This window comes from Phragmites australis, chromosome 7 (genome assembly GCF_958298935.1).
Source record: "Phragmites australis chromosome 7, lpPhrAust1.1, whole genome shotgun sequence".
Taxonomy (NCBI): domain Eukaryota; kingdom Viridiplantae; phylum Streptophyta; class Magnoliopsida; order Poales; family Poaceae; genus Phragmites; species Phragmites australis.
The window spans coordinates 24,177,219-24,193,711 of NC_084927.1; the positions used below are offsets into that span (position 1 = coordinate 24,177,219).

At 42.3% G+C, this 16,493-nt stretch overlaps 3 protein-coding genes across 6 annotated transcripts; 1 reads left to right on the forward strand and 2 right to left on the reverse strand.

The window, feature by feature from the left end:
• Positions 1–589: 589 nt before the first annotated feature.
• LOC133924280 (uncharacterized) lies at positions 590–5,220 on the forward strand. 4 transcript variants are annotated; one of them, XM_062369750.1, is made up of 13 exons: positions 590–824; positions 886–973; positions 1,088–1,158; positions 1,884–1,978; positions 2,145–2,224; positions 2,604–2,688; positions 2,781–2,861; positions 3,191–3,285; positions 3,435–3,485; positions 3,623–3,703; positions 4,192–4,264; positions 4,669–4,746; positions 4,846–5,220. In XM_062369750.1, exons 1-13 carry the CDS (start codon positions 764–766, stop codon positions 4,876–4,878), a joined length of 972 nt encoding a protein of 323 aa, XP_062225734.1. In that variant the 5' UTR covers positions 590–763; the 3' UTR covers positions 4,879–5,220. The 4 variants fall into 4 exon arrangements, with proteins under 4 accessions (XP_062225734.1, XP_062225735.1, XP_062225732.1 ...); XM_062369751.1 differs by having other exon boundaries at positions 889–973; XM_062369748.1 differs by having other exon boundaries at positions 715–824; positions 1,864–1,978.
• A 3,316-nt stretch (positions 5,221–8,536) lies between these two features.
• Positions 8,537–10,998, reverse strand: LOC133924281 (uncharacterized). Its single transcript, XM_062369752.1, has 2 exons — positions 10,719–10,998; positions 8,537–9,914 (listed from the first exon to the last, which is right to left on the reverse strand). Exon 2 carries the CDS (start codon positions 9,805–9,807, stop codon positions 8,881–8,883), a length of 927 nt encoding a protein of 308 aa, XP_062225736.1. The 5' UTR covers positions 9,808–9,914; positions 10,719–10,998; the 3' UTR covers positions 8,537–8,880.
• A 3,937-nt stretch (positions 10,999–14,935) lies between these two features.
• On the reverse strand, positions 14,936–15,499 carry LOC133923509 (ethylene-responsive transcription factor ERF036-like). Its single transcript, XM_062368793.1, has one exon. It carries the CDS (start codon positions 15,493–15,495, stop codon positions 14,944–14,946), a length of 552 nt encoding a protein of 183 aa, XP_062224777.1. The 5' UTR covers positions 15,496–15,499; the 3' UTR covers positions 14,936–14,943.
• Positions 15,500–16,493: the final 994 nt, after the last annotated feature.

Consider the following 16,493-nt stretch of genomic DNA (forward strand, 5'->3'; position numbering starts at 1 on the left):
AATGCAAGGTTCTCCGTTCGGTAATCGGTCGAATCGGACCAGTTACTGAGCGTTTTTCTCGATTTATCGAGCGCTTTTCTCGAATTTTCCGTATTATCGGTAACCGCTCGGTTTTCTGATTTATCGAGCAGTTTGCTCGATTTTTATTTGAGTTCAACCAAAAAAAACTAAAAATTGGCTCAATCTTGTAAAATCAATAACTAATTTATCTGAGCATCAAATTAAGTGAAATATTTTTTTTTTATTTTTTTATAACATGATCTACGTGATAAAAATATTTATACTCATAAAAGAATTAAAAAATTTCTATAAAAAATATATCTATTAAACCAAGTTAAATACATAATTAACTCTTTGCTACGCGCAGCTCCACCACCTCCACGGGCGGCGCTGCATGCCCTGCGGCGGTGTGGCCAGCGACTGGCGGTGCCGTGCCATATCTAATCGGCTACTGCCACCTGGCTCCCCGGTCTGACTTCGGCTCAGGGCTGCCATCTGTCGTGCCGGGCAGGACAAAGCGTACAGCAGAAAACCGCCTCGGCTGGGAGAAAGCGTATTAATCTGAGAATCTCCCGCTGCATGTTCCCTTGCTTCTCCAACTCCGTTTCCCCTCGTCAGTCGTCACCCTCCTTGCCGTCGTGTCCCCCACTCCCCCTCCCCCCTCTCGCGGCTTCTCCTCGCGACGCGAGCACCGCCGGCTTCTTCGCCAGAGCACCCGCAGCGCCTTGCATGGAACCCGCACCGCTCTCCTGCCTGCAGGAGGATGGGGAGGAGGAGCCCGCCGGCGGATCCGCCGCCGCCGTCCCGCCTCGCCCTGCCACGCAGTAAGAGACCCGTCACCCACCCCCTTACCGGCCCCCGATGCCCTAACTCGGTGCCTCGCAGCAGCCACTCGCTCCACAAGTACGCGCCGCTGGACTGGTCCGACTACTTCGACGAGGAGCGCCGCGTCGCCACCCCCGACACCGACGACGTGCGTTCGACAAGACGGAATCTTTCGGGGGTGCTTATGTTCTGCGCTTCCGCTGTGATGCGATCTAAATATTGGGTCTTTCTTTTTTTTTTCTTGGGCTTTTTTTTTGTTTAGGTTTTCAATGTGTACACGGCCGGATCGGAGGGGCCCGTCGTGTTCTGCCTGCACGGAGGCGGCTACTCGGGGTACGTCTGCGCCGTGGTTTATCTATGAATTCGTTACACGTTGTGCTGGTGAATTGCGGTAACGTCCATGGCTCGGTACTTGCTAGAAATGCTTAGCATGGTTCTCAGTGTTGATAGGACTCGTGCCACTCACTCACTCTTTAGTTCTAAACGGTAACGGTATCGCTGAGGATGGAGTATAAAAAACGTGCAAACGGCAGCTGGTTTTTTAACACTCAAATTGATGGGAGCGAAAAATTGGAGCTCAAGGGCTGTGCTGGAATAATACAATGTCAAATGCCAGTGTTGCGAAGTGTAGAGGCGCATGTGCATCTTGCTGAATTTCTAGAGCAAGCCTTTCCGGAGTCGAGTCTCCCAGGTGCTATTGATAATGTACCAATCCCATCTTCTGTTGCAGAGTTGTGACATGTTTTTGTCAAAATTTCTTTTTTGACTAATAGTTAAGCCCCCAAAATGATAAATGCTGAATGTAGCAAAGCTGGAATCAATTTGTTTTTTTTTCTTGACAGCGTTAATAATTGATCTTGATTTTTTCTTTTGGTAGGGAACAGCATATTAACGAAATATTTGCCTTTTATTTCCCATAATCTTGTAAAAATTGCTTTAAGTGACTGACTTGCATACTTATGAAATGTTGTCATAGCAACTTGTTAATTGAATAAAGATGTGCTTACATTGCTGTGGTTACCCCTCAATCTACCTTAGGCTTTCATTTGCTCTAGCAGCAAGTCATATAAAGGACAAGGCTCGTGTTGTTGCCATGGATCTACGGGGACATGGAAGATCTACCACAAGCGATGATTTGGATTTGTCCATCGAAGTATGTCCTTCATGTTTCCAACTTGTTAGTTATGATTGATGGTTGCACTCTCATGCTTATGAGTTGATTGATGGCTATACTTCTTATACTTTGAGTTGTTTTGTGACTTGTTGGCGTCTGCTGAACACATGTCAGTCTTTTAAAACTCGATAGTTCGCCACTGCAGACTCTCACCAATGATGTCTTAGCTGTTATACGTACAATGTATGGAGATTCACCACCAGCAATTATACTCGTTGGGCATAGGTGAGACAGCACTATGTATTTTTTTCTATTGTTTTCTTTTGTGCGTGCATCCTGTATCTGATGTAGTCTACAAAGATTGACTGAAAGTCCTAGTTCAATATGGATGTGGCTTTCCAAAAGACAACACTAGCAGAGGAGTGAATGAATTACTAAAATTGGCCTGCAGAAGTTAATTTTCATGGTTTTGAAAGTTGAGACAACCACTGAAACATCATTCTCTTAATCACCTCCAGCTTCATATATGTTATTACCTGTATGATTAATAAAATTCTTCCTTTTCCCTTTTAGATTCAGCAAGCTTGTTCATTTTGAATAGTTTTATTGACAGCTACTAGTGATAAAAAAACTTAACTATGGAATGCTTGAACTTCCTTTCTAGCATGGGTGGTTCAGTAGCTGTACACGTGGCTGCAAGAAAAGAAATTCGTAATCTTCATGGACTTGTTGTTGTTGATGTAGTTGAGGTTAGTAAGAGTTTTTCCTTATGTAGCAGCTTAAGTTATGGTTTTACAATCTTGCTCATTGCTGATTCTGGGCACATCTTTTTCTTAAACAGGGAACAGCAATGGCTTCACTGTTTCATATGCAGAAGATCTTAGGAAATCGGGCACAGCACTTCCCTAGCATCGAAAAAGCAGTATGTTGATTTGGACCTACATTGCTTGTGGTCACCTCAAATCAGCTTTAAATATGTCTGTTCTCCTCAGTATCTAAAATGATCTCATGTTCAGCTTATTAAGCTGAAATGAGTTACTGATATGGATTTAGTGTTGTACATGACACTGCCACAAAAATGCAACAGTATGAAATATAAAGGAACATAAATTAGGAATTAATTTCAATTTCGAATCAGTGGCATGCTTATAAAACCATGTGAATATAATTGCTTACTAAAGCAGCAGTAAACCTTGTTCAACTTATCTCCTGCACCTTAATTCTTGTTAATTTAATTTGAAAATTATGCAGATTGAATGGGGTGTCAAAGGTGGTCCGTTAAGGAACATTGAGTCTGCTCGTGTGTCCATTCCATCTACCTTGAAATATGATGAATCACGGGAATGGTGAGCAATAGCTTGCATAGTGCATGTTTGTAGGATTGTATCTTGCAGTTCTACATGCATAAAAAATTATGCTTACATTTTGGTTGCCATTTGCATACTTAGTATTGGCTATCATTTGGAAACTAAGTATACTGTTTACTTTGTTTCAGCTATACATATCGCACTCCTCTTGAGGAAACAGAAAAGTACTGGAAAGGATGGTATGCTTTTAATCAGATGATTTCTTTATGATATTGCTGTCATTTTTACCAAAATCGTTTTAGTCTTCAAAGGCCTTTTTACTAAATTCTCTTCTGTGATTGGTTGAAACTAAAATACGTAAATGTTTCTTTGTTAGGTATGAGGGTCTTTCAGACAAGTTCTTATCTTGTCCAGTGCAAAAGATCCTGTTATTAGCTGGCACCGATAGACTGGACAGGTCTGTTATATCCGAGTGTGAGAAATTATCTATTTTCTTGTCCATGACCATTACTTCTGCCCAACGCTTAATATCATCACTTAACTCAGTGTCATCGCACTTTTTGCTGCTTGTTACTTCCACCAGATGTAGGATCCCCATGAGTTTGCAAAGCTAATCGGTAGCATATTTTTAAGATTTATGGTTTAATGGTTTATTAGCTGTTGGTAAAGAGATTGGATTAGGGATCAGACTATCATGATTAAGGCTGACAAAATACAGAATTTCTTTCCAGTTTTTGTTGCTAGAGCTTTTGAATCGCAAATTGGATGGTGCCAGTTCATTATAGAAATGCTGTTTTCATTGAAGCCAAACCTCTTATAGAACTGATGAGCATGTGATCTTATTTCCCTCATAATTATTAGTGTTCTGTAATGTGAAACGTTCTATCACTCCATGATCCATTCTAGAGGACAATTGTGTAATGTATTGGTTAATACGTTTTGCAGAGCTTTAACAATTGGTCAAATGCAAGGAAAATTTCAAATGGTGGTGGTTCGAAACACTGGGCATGCCATACAGGTTAACTCTTAATATGTTTGATATAAGTTATTGTAATCATACCACGGGCCCCTTTCTAATCATTTAATTCCTTCAAGGCTAGGATCTTTTGCATCATCCCTCTAGTTTCATTCTCATTTCTCAGTGGTTTAAAATGCTGATTTCTCTCTGCTTCTAGAGCTTGTGATGATCCCAGTCTGCCTAGATGCTCTAGGGCTACTTTGAAAATGGCACAGATTTTTCCAACATGTAGGGACATTGCATGAACCAGCAACCAATGGTTCATTTGTTGAGTGTTTTTCGTTGTGTTCTGCTATAGTTTGTGAACATCTTTTCTTTTGGAAGCATTGCTATTAGCAATATTTTTTACCGATGAATTACAAACGTTTACCAGCTTTGACAGATGATCAAAAACTTCATTTCAGGAAGATGTACCTGAAGAATTTGCATCACACATACTGAATTTCATATCTCGAAACAAAATAGGGCCTAATGGTGTCGAGGTCAGTAATTAACCCATGTTTTACCTTTATTTGCTATTTTTCTCTGTTTTCTTTCTCTTCTTTCCTTAACCGTAATGCTTTGTATGCTACATTTTTCAGATACCTGGCCTCATTAAAAAATGGCAGCAGTAGACAGAATGCACAAGGAAGTATGACAGTATTTAGGAAAATGATGAGGGGACCTACCTACGCTAGTTTATCTTCCATGAAAGAGAAAAAGTTGCGCGAGAAAGGTTCAAGATGATCATGTAGGCGTGAGGAATAATTGATTCACGATTTGGTTGCGACTCACGCGATGAACGGCATTAGTAGTTTTATGACTTGGCTTGGGACACGCGAGTGCCTTTTGTACAAGGTTTCTTATATGTTTGTGTAAAAAGCTGAGCGCATTATAATGCTTTCCATGAAGGTATGTTATCATGTAGCTCGTGGCCATGTTATATCCAAATGAACATTGGCTGCAGTTGATCTCAATTTTAGATGGTGATGCGGTGCACAAAGAATTTACACGTGTTAATCTGGTATCAAACATGGCCATCCAGCGTTAGGATTGATCACGATGCACGGCGTTTTGTGAAGTAAACGTAAAAAGAGGCTCGCATCTAGACCTGGTATTGGATTGAGATCCAAATCCAAACAAAGCAATCCAATTGAAGTGCAACAAAAGGAACGCACTTATCCAATCCAAATCAATAGCAAGTCTGTGGAATCCAAATCCAATCCGAGTCCACGATAATCCAAATCCATCCAAACATCCAACAGTCGTTCATGGCATGTTCCAGCCCGCATGAGTTTGGCTATTAGCCCAACACCAGCAGTCATGCACCGTGCTAACAGCCTAACACAACGTCGGCAGGAATCTCGGCATTGGCAACAACGGCCCTGTTGACCCCAACACGCGTGCGATCTCCAACATGTCGAAGGAATCTCGGCATTGGCAACAACGGATCTGTTGTAGTTTGTATTTTTCTGAAAAATTATATTTTTGGTTTTCTGAAAATCTGTTTTTGGATTTTAGTTGTTGAATTTTACAATAATTTTTTAAGTTCCTCAGTACACTAATTCTCACAAAAACTACACTCAACTAGCCTTTTAAATTCTAGTTAATTTTCTCAAAAACAGATTTCTAATTTTTATAAAAAATATTTTCCAACAAACCCATTTATTTAGCCTTCTAACTTCTGAACTTCAAACAGAAACAGAAGCTAAAAAAACCTGAAACAGCCGCGTCATCACGCTCTAGTACCGCCCGTTGGAGCTCCTGCTCGGCGCCACCGAGTACGGTGTCGCGGTAGACTTGTGTAGTACCGGATGCATCCTCGCCAAGCTGCTCGCCGGCAAGCCCATCATGCACGGGCACCGCAGCTTGTGGCTGCCCACCTTTGGATCCATCGATGCTCCTCAGTCGCTGGTGCCGTTGCTGTCCCCGACTAATTGTTAATTGTGCTCTGACTAATCATGCTCGTGTGTCCAGATAAATCCAATTGGTGTTGGATTATCTTTTTTTTAAAAGCAAAAAAACCCCTCAAAATTCACTTGGATTTTGACTTCCCCACAAAGTTTTTTTTGCAAAAAACCCCTAAAGGTTTGTTTTTGTTAAAAAACACCCCCAAAAATTCAAAAAAAAACAAAATAAACAAAATCTTTAAAAAAACTAGAGACAATTATAAGACCTTTTGTGAAATTTGTTTTCAAAAATAATATCCTTTGCATCATATTTCATGGAGAGTAAGTTTGAAAAAAAGAAAAACATACAATTCATTTATTAATTCGAGTTAAATGCATAGTTAATTATTTACAAATCCAAAAATCATGAAACAAATTTTTTTAGTCTTCTTACATGATCCTATATCTTCTAAAAATACATAAAATTTTTAAATAGTTATTGTAACATGCAAGATTGAGTAAATGTGTTGCAGATAGATTAATTCATAACTAATCCATAACACCTCTAAAATTAGTGAAACCACTTTTATTAGTTTACTTAAATAATTATTTGTGTAGAAAAAATAATGGTAGACATAAAAAAGTTAAAATAACATGAGTTAATAAATGAGCTGCATATTTTTTTTTCAAACTTACTCTCCATGAAATATGATGCAAAAGATATTATTTTTGGAAACAAATTTCACATAAGGATTTAGAATTGTCTCTAGTTCTTTTTTAGAATTTTTTTGTAATTTTTTTATTTTTTTGAATTTTTAAGGGGTTTTTTGCAATAAAATCAAACTTTTGAGGGGGTTTTGCAATAAAACAACTTTTGAGGTGAAAGTCAAAATCCAAATGACTTTTAGAGAGGGTTTTGCATTTTTCCCCTTTTTTTTTGGTCCAAGAGAATCGCACGCTACTGGATCTTAAGCCAATGAATGTCCACATCCAATTAAGGTGGTGTTTGGTTCTACGAATGGCGATATAAACGCAAAGGGAATGGACTAACAGCGGTAACGGGAATGGAATCCATGATTACTTGCTTTGTTTGGTTGAGCAGCGGTAAGGGGACATGAACGCACCGATGCGCACGGGTGGCAAGCCTGGGCGGAGCTCGACGTCGCAGCCTCATCGGGGTCGCTCTGATTTGGACGACCCCGCTGTTGCTCCTCGCCCTGACGTTGCCCATCGAGGCTCTCGAATGTAGCCCAGCCATGGAAGCAGCTTGTAGGTAGAGAAGACAGGCGGGGAAGGAGGCCAAAGAGGAATCAAGCGCTACTGGGAGACAAGATCTAATCCGGTCTCATCCTCCACAAATCCGGCAAGGTTGCCGCCGAAAACGAGCATGGAGGCAGTGAGGGACGGGGAGCAGGCATGGCCGCTGGCCGGTCAGAAATTCTGTTTTGCACGCGCCTGCGGTGCGCTGCACGCACCTCTCCCGGTGGACCCACTTCCGAATTTTGGAAAAAAAATCGAATACTTTCCCTAAAAACTTTTCTAAACAACATTTCCTCGTTAACCTTTTCTCAAAACTTTTCTCATTAATTTTTTGAAAAACTTGTTCAGAAAATTTATCCAGATAACTTATTCGGAAAACTTTTTCAAATATAGAAAGGCATGAGAAGAATTTTTTTCTAAAAATGGAAAAATGGGATGAGCTGTTTGAAAAGTTGCTACTTCTGCCCTTGGTGAGCGCGCCGTGTGAATTAGCCTTGTCCCTAGCCGGTGCCGCTGCTTGCGTCGTGAGCAACGGGATGGGAGTTTTCTCTCTTTTTTTCTATCGAGGGAGCGTTCGATGGAGACCGCAATTAGTTACTGTTCAAATAAGGTGTAATCAGATTGCTAAAGGTGCGGTATCCGTTTCCATGACATCCGATTACATTAGACATGAAATAAACACAAAGTAACATAACGGTTGACGGTGTGATCGGGTCACGCCGAGAAACAGCCAAACCAAACAACACCCTAAGTCCAAATCCAATTGAGTCCAATTGGATCTTAGACTTGCCCAAATCCAATCTCAGGTCTACTCACAGCCAAAGACAAATCCCCAAAAGAAAACGTGTCAATAATCACGAGTATTTCTATTTAAACATTTAGCGCAACAGGATTAACAATTCGGTTATAACCTACTGAAGGAGTATAGTATTTGAGGTCTCTAAACATTACAGGCCCTGATTTCCCGCATTTCACTTGCTCCATGAAACCAACAGGCTTGTGACCAGAATACATATACAGCACTTTACTAGGTGAATCACTAGTATATTGATGAGTTACAAATGCCAAGTAATGGACATCGAAATACATATAAGCTGAAGAATCAACTGCATAGCGCTCTGCAAACTCTCAGTCACACGACTCGGAAAATAACATCTGTTAACTGCTAAAATGGTGGAGACATCACTCCAAGGATATAAACTCAATCCGAGAGGTTGAGAGTATATAAGCTTTTCCTCAATGTACAAAAGACAATAAGTAAATTTTCACTATCTAAGTAACTATTTTACAGGGATTCTCATGCCACACGAGTGAAGATGAGGGGCAAAAATAAATTATGAAATGTTATCCCTACTTTAATCTGTTCTATCTTCACAAAATTCCGGAGATAAAATCGCAGCTGCATGCAGGCCAGGGGAGGCAACATGCGAATCCCCTTCGGTTCATCCCTGAACAAAATGTTGGACATTAAGTCAAAAGATAAGGATATCATAGGATAATGGCACGACTTGCTTGCATCTCTATATGCTCCTGGTCACCTACGGCAAAGGTATCAGCAACCGGGAAATACACCAGGATCACAATGCCAACCATGGCAGCAAGCATCAGCACAAGAAAGGAGATAAACACGAGAGACTCATGGACTACTTCACCAGGCCAAGGGAGAACCGAGAACCCAAGAAGTGTAGCTCGGGGAACTAAGATTACAGTGGAAAAAATCAGCATATATATCCTCCTTCGGAGCCCCTTGTTGATCACCAGAGACAGCGTCTGACCTCCAACAAACATGACATAAATGGTCAAGATGATGTAGAATGCCCCGAGAAATATGCTGCTTAACAATGGGTATGTGCATGTGACATCGCCATTGTGGACTGCGGAGGCAGAATACCAGTACTTTGCAAACTTTGACGCCTGACCATCATCTGAAGAAATGATGAAGACAACACAAGCCTCCCAGACGAGAGAAGGTGAGCAGAGAATGAACACTGCACGTATGGTCTTCCGGTTCCATTTTCGGTTTAAGGTACCAAGCTCTTGTTTCTGCAAAGCTGCGCTAAGAAGGAAAGCGAGCAAGAGGAACAATCCTGGTTCTGCAAACCCCAAATTTGAGATGATGTAGAATTTGCACACATTCACTTGCCATGCCCGGTCAGAAATGAATCTCCCCTCCCCATTCACAAAGGTGAGCCGGAGTACCTCTCCAATACCCCACCAGAATGCAACCAGGATCAATGTTATGCGAGTCAGCCACGGACCGTTGAAGTAGCTAAGCCGCTGATAACCTATTCTTTTGATCCACAGCTGGAAGTACACCGAGCGACAGAGGCAGACCAGGCCCAAGACGGAGACTATGGAGATGAGAGCAATGGTCACCACACCAATGATATTGGTGAAAAATGTGATCAAGTGCATTACATAAAGCACCACAACTGAAGATTTCCACGCATTCTCACTTTGATCATCAGCACAGAGGCCGTCCTCACATCCTAGAAACTGAACAAAACACTAAGAGAGGAAACCTGCAAGGAAAGGGGAGCAAGATAAATCATCAACAGATGGAAGATATGCACAGTCTGATGTCAGAATGCTGTTATTTATTTACAACAATAGATCAAAGTCTTTTACTTGTCAATGGTAGACTTCAATTGCTTAACACTAATGAAACTTCCAATCTATCTCGTGCTCATCTTTCACATGACTCTATTCACCTAACATTGGATGTGTTCAGCATTACTTGTCTTATGTTTCTTCTACCCAGTCCATTACATCCTTCTTGAATTAATTAACTAAGCTCCCTCTCACCCGTAAAAGAGAACATATTCAAATTTTTCTCTGACTTTTACAAACAGAATTGTCTACAGATTCACCTACTCTTTCGTTATGATTAAGTGATCATTGTCAATTATCAAATTATACATAGGCAACACCAACACGACGGGGGAAAGAGGAAAAGCCGACAAAGACTCTAACAGGCGAATTTATCCAGATTGACGTAGTGATAGCTGACCTATTCAAAGAGTTAATCTACCATACGATCTCCAGACACAATAAAGCTCCTGGGAATAAAGAAGCAAAATTCTCCGAAATTACCGCAGAACTAGAAATAAATTTTAATCTAATGCGCACAATCCATCGCTTACCAACCAGAATTCCTTAGCAGAACAGAGCGATCATACAGTCAGCGAAACTGAAAACCTAACCCTACGATTCGAGGAAAAAATCAACTAGTGCTAATCAAATTGAATCTCTAGCTAGATCATCAATTCAACAAGCATGCATCGAAATAAATTCGAAAGAGTAAAAGAAGCTGGGAGGTAATTTACCAAACAAATTAGTGAAATCGAAGAGCCGAGGAAGCGCCGGTTGAGCCGGGCGGCAGAACAATGCACCGGAGCGCCGAGGCGGAGCAGCGAGAGATCAGCGCAACACCAGGCGAAGCCCCCAGCAAGTCGGCCGTCGGCGATCGGTGGCAGGGCGCACGCCGCGCGGGTGCACCGTCTCGTGCCACCGCTGGGATCGGTCGCTGCCTCCTCCTCCCGATAGGCTCGACGTCTGTTCTCGCGAGAATCAGAATTGGAACGGAAAGGGTGAAGAGAGAGAGAGAGAGAGGGGGGGGGGGGGGGGGGAGGGAGGGGGAAGAAGAGAGAGGTGGTTGGTTGGAACAGGACAACAACTTACAGCTGTATTTTACTTTATTATAATTTCTATTTCTTTCTAAAACAGTATATTTCCTTCTAAGGCCATCTCTAATAAATATTTTAAAAACTGTTCCTATTACACTATTACAATACTCTTTATTTTTCTATCTCCAGCATCTACCTATTTTATATCTTGTATCATTTCTCATCCCTCTTTGAACCCACATGTCATCTTTTATAACAATATTAAGGAAAGTAGAGAGAGTAATCCAAATATGAAGTACCTCAACCATCTCTATCATCACTGTAGCACTAGATAGAGTATCTATTGGAGCGGTTATGTACCTAAAAACTAGCCGTATCATTATTACCAAGCTACGAACAGTTTTTTAGACACTGCTAGAGTTGGTCTAATCTCTTTTCTTTGGAGGGCGCATCACAAAAATGTGGTTAAATTTTCTCCGGCTATTTCTATGTACGATTTAGATCTCACACCCACGATTTTATTTTAACCATTTTAATATAATATTTTAATAATAAACCTATCTTGGACTAAATTTGCAATAAGTAACCACTTTGATCATACTATTCAAGGTTTGCCACGCTGTCGTTCCACACCACGTGCCATGGCACGACATGGCATGACAAGCTATCACGCTAGGAGAGATGGCATGACAACACTGGGTACAGAGTTTCCACCACGACCTTCTCCTTCCTCCTCCTCTCCCTGCCTTTCCCAAACCGAGCACGAGCTGGTGCTCATCACCACATCTTGCTTCTCCCACAAACCTCCACCAAATCTTGAGGTTTTAGGCTTCATTCAACGCAAATCTCGTGTGGATTAGCCAAGGAAGGTAACTTGGACATCCTCTCCATTTAATTTTGATATGTTTATAAGGGTTTTAGTGAATCTAGGTAGCTGGTTTATAATGGAGATGTTTGAATTGGAAATATGGTTGGATAGGTCTAGATCGGAGGCCACATTGCGGCATATAAGTGTATATGTATGTATTTTTTTATGTGTTGAATGGGTTGCATGTATTATTTTTGTGAGTTGTGATTTGTGTTAGTTGATTTGAATGTATTACATGAAAAATGTCATTGTCAAAGAGTGTTTGGTAGAATACGTAGACAATTTTGACACGACATGGCATGGGAGATTCGGTTGTCAAAATGTGTTTGGTAGTTATCAAGTTGGTATGAAAAATGTTTCTGTTTGATGGATGTCCAATTAGTAACGACTTGGTAATTTGTAATTGTAGGGCATGGCTGATTTGGAAGGGATGTGACGTTGACAAAATTGGGTGCACCGTCCCAAAGAAATGTATTCCGATGTGTCTTGTAAGGATGCCCTAGCCCCTCCGACTCTTCTCATCCCAATTGTGATTGTGATAAGCATATGGTATGATATTATATTTATTGACTTTCTGTTTATAATTTTGTAGGAGGAGAGATGCTATTTCTTTCAATGGATTGATGGCTAGAGATGCATGATTTGAGGATCTGTGTGTTCAAGTATTGGCAAAAGACTCATCCTTATTAGAAGTTCGAGCGTTGAGTGTATCCTCTATCAAGCCCACCAAAAATATCAGAGGAGGAAACTAGCACTAGGCGTGAAGCAACCCCCTCCCTTGTGCAATTGTAGTGTTTCATTGAAACTGGAACATTTTTTGTTGCTGTAGTGCAACTATACACTTTGCTTCTGTTGCCTAAGTTATTTATTGCAAAGTTAAATCTTATTGAGTGTTGCTTTGTCTAATATGTTAACTTGATCATGAGTGCAGAAGGGATATTCGACTCCGCATCCATACCGAAGGCAAAAATTGTATGAAAATATGTCTCACATACTCCAAAAAATCGACTGTCCAATGCAGGAGTTGGAAAACTAGAATGAAGTTTGAAACGAAATCAATCAACCATCCCGTAATCATTGCAACAAATCATGACTACATATCAACAAACGGAAACACAACAAATCAACTATTATAGCATTCCAAATCAATTATTGTAACACCCCAAATCAATTATTGCAATATCTCTGTTCAACTTTTGGGCTTTTGTAACATTCTAAAATTAACTAATGCAACATCCAGAATCAATAATTGCAACATAAAAAAAGCTATTGCAACATTCCAAACCAACTTTTGGGGAGGATGGGGAGAGAGAGAGAATGGGGAGAAGCTCACCTCATGATTCAGGCCGGAGACGGCTTGTCGGAGTCCCGGCATGGAGGAAGAGGACTTGCCTCCCAATTCCAGCCCCGAGAGAGAGAGATGGCCGAGGGAGAAAGCGCAGGGATAAGGACTGATAGAACGTCAGAGCCGAGAGCGCCCGATATTCTTCTAGCCCCAAACAACCGTGTCAAAGCATTCCCGATTTGAATGTTGGGTAACCAATTTTGAATGTTAGGTAACCAATTTTTGTTATTACTTTTTTCCAAAACGGAACGGCCCTGTGTTTGTCTCGACCACTGCTCATTTTAGAGCAGCGAGCTCCCTGCATATGCACGATTCAGCAGCAGCAGTTCTTTTCATGTACCAAAAGTAGTACCTGCCATCGTGGCCAAATTATTCGCTGTTTTATTTTCTGATGTTGGTGGTACGGTACGGGATACGGAAGCAGAAAATCATATAGGGTGTGTTTGGTTACTCGCATGCCCTCAGCTTGACTCGTATGAGTCATGCAGTCTGAGTTGAGACAGGCTGGAGAGATACAGTAGAATCTGTTTGGTTGGCTGCATGTGCTCAGCCTGACTGAGAAGAGATTGTGTTTGGTTACCCGTATGAGTATACGTTGTAATACAAAGGAACTCACTTTTTTACCAAATAAATTAGGGTTAAAAATATTTTTATAAATTATTACATCATATGATAAGAATATTAGTGATTTTTTTATGATTTTTGAAGAATTTTAATTAAATATTAACTTAGGCTTTTTGGATCTAACTAATTAAAATGGGTTGCTAGTGAGCTCTAGTTCGCTTATAAAAATATTTAGAATTTTTAGACTACTCTTGCACCTTTAAATAAAATCGAGAGTTAAATAAAAAAATTCATATGTACAGTGAATTTGCACCGTTCTGAGCAGGCCCGGTGGATACGGCCGAATTCCGCGTACGCACCGAGCCAGGCTGGAGCGATGCGCCTGCACGGGCGGATGCAAGCGCGAGTCAGTGATTCAGGCAACCAAACGTACATCTCACGCCAGCAACTGCATGCCTCGATGCTTACACGAGCGGAGCAGAGGAACCAAACACGCTCTATAGTGATTGACTCTCTCTCCCCCTCTCTGACAGAAAGTTGAGTTGAGTTGATATAAACATGGCCTCAAAGTGTATCTTTAACCATTAGTTTTTTTTATCGTAAACGTACTACTCTACACCTACACTCACACTGATTTACCGAACCAAGTTACTAAAATTTAGCAAAAAAAAAAGTTACCGACCAGCATTACTGAAGACCTATTACTGAACGTGGTAATATTGAAATTTTACAAAACTACATTTTGATACAAATCAATATCACTTTCAAATGTTAGATCAACGTGGAAATGGATATTTGTGGCTAAAAGTTAGATAGTTTGACCTTACGCAGCCAAACACATCACATATTCGGGACTGGAGGAAGCACTACCGGACGTGCCATCCTCTCTAATTAAGATTAAGACGACAAGAGATAAGAGGTGGTACAGTGCATAAGTCAAACTATAATATCAATAGTGCTTTTTTCAATATGAGTTCATCATCATTGCCTAATAGAGGTAGATAACACAAATCAAAACAGCAAACCAAACAACACAAAAGGATAATACATACTGGTAAGCAAGGCGCTCACTGACACACACCAAAATGATCGTGACTTGTGAGGTTAACAGCCTTTTAATGGCCACACACTTGCGGCCAAGGTAGCGGCTAGCAGGCGTCCCACAAGGACCCGTGCGACCAACACTGCGCCACCTCCGTCTCGCCGACGCCCGTGTCCCAGCTCGGCGGGTCCAGGAGCATGGCCTCCGCCATCTCGGCCCACAGCCTGGGCGAGTAGTCCAGTTCCAGGTCGAACTCCTCGTCGCTCCCGGCCAGCTCGACCGCCCGGCCCGGCGCGGCTCCGAGTCCGAACCCGTACTCGTCGCACCGCGCCACCACCAGCGCCGGGTCGCACCGCACCCGGTCGGCGGCCTCGGCCGCCGCGGCGCGGACGTCGCCCGGGTGCGAGCTCGCCGGCCGGGGCAGCCAGCCGACGGACCCGGGGAAGTTGAGCTGCGCGTCGCGTCCCCGCAGCCGCAGCGCGGCCACGTCGTGCGCCACCGCGGCCATCTCGGCCGACTCGAAGCTGCCGAGCCAGATGCGCGTCTTGGTGCCGGGCTGCCGGATCTCCGACACCCACTTGCCCCACTTCCGCTTCCGCACGCCCCTGTACTGCTGCTGCGACGACTGGGAGCTGCTGCTGCTCGTGACCGGAGGCATTGTTTGGTCCATTGATATACCAATCCAATCTTGCAGATTAATTAGCCAAAATTGTGAAGAGAGAAGAGTGAGTGAGTGAGCGGTGCAATGCAGGATCGGATGTGATCATGGCATGCTTATATAGGCAAAGCATGATGGTGGCAGGGCACCGAGTCGCAAGAGAAGTCGCTTCAAATGGCCAGCTACTATGTTAAGCTCATGATTTGGTCCATGATTGGCGCAATAATGCCGTCCTGGCGACACTGTGTGCGCGCAGTTGCTGTGGACACACTTCAGCTGTTGGTTCGTGTACTCGCGATCTAGGTGAGACACGCATATACTGTTGGAAGAACAGCAAAGGACACGTAAAGTTAGTACCAGCAGTATAGACCAGTCCTGTCTCATTAATTTGTCAAGCAGAATAATGAAGCACGTAGACAAGTACAGAAATATATATATATAACTCGCATAGCATTGCGTTTTTTCTCAGCTGCAAGTTTGGTTACAAAGCCGTCCCGTTCTCCATCACTAGTGTGATGAGAGAAGGAGAGGAGGGACGGGAAGCTGGTGGAACAGTGAGATCTCAGTTTTGAATCACACTGATTGCACACGTACGATCAGGGGCTCATCAGGAGAGGCCTAGCGATGGCCCATGCCTTCACTTAAATTTTTATTTTTAAGTAAATTTTAATAGATTTAGCTTTTTTTTAATGAAATTATAAAGGTCTCATCACTAGTGTGCCTCGCTTAAGTTTTAGGCTGACACCGACCTGCCCGCGGTTGGAACGGCATGCAGCACGTAAAGGCAGCTTAGCTAGCACGGATGGGATACTCATTGGATATTTTAAGGTGGCTCGAGTCCAAATTGGGGAAGGAGGGCATGTATCCGTGTGGGGCCCACAGCTGGAGGACGACAGCATCACATACGGAGCGTCCTGGGCCGTACCGTACCCTACCAATCATAACGCAGTACGCTGCCACCTGCCGTGTAAATTAAGTGCATTCGATCCAGCGCATGA

Excerpts from the sequence above, each read along its gene's own strand:
- LOC133924280 (XM_062369748.1), top strand. The coding sequence starts at position 730 with ATGGAACCCGCACCGCTCTCCTGCCTGCAGGAGGATGGGGAGGAGGAG. Across the intron at positions 974-1,087 it reads CCACCCCCGACACCGACGAC|GTTTTCAATGTGTACACGGC; the intron begins GTGCGTTCGACA and ends TTTTTTGTTTAG. Across the intron at positions 4,747-4,845 it reads TAGGGCCTAATGGTGTCGAG|ATACCTGGCCTCATTAAAAA; the intron begins GTCAGTAATTAA and ends TACATTTTTCAG.
- LOC133923509 (XM_062368793.1), bottom strand. The coding sequence starts at position 15,495 with ATGCCTCCGGTCACGAGCAGCAGCAGCTCCCAGTCGTCGCAGCAGCAG.
- LOC133924281 (XM_062369752.1), bottom strand. The coding sequence starts at position 9,807 with ATGCACTTGATCACATTTTTCACCAATATCATTGGTGTGGTGACCATT.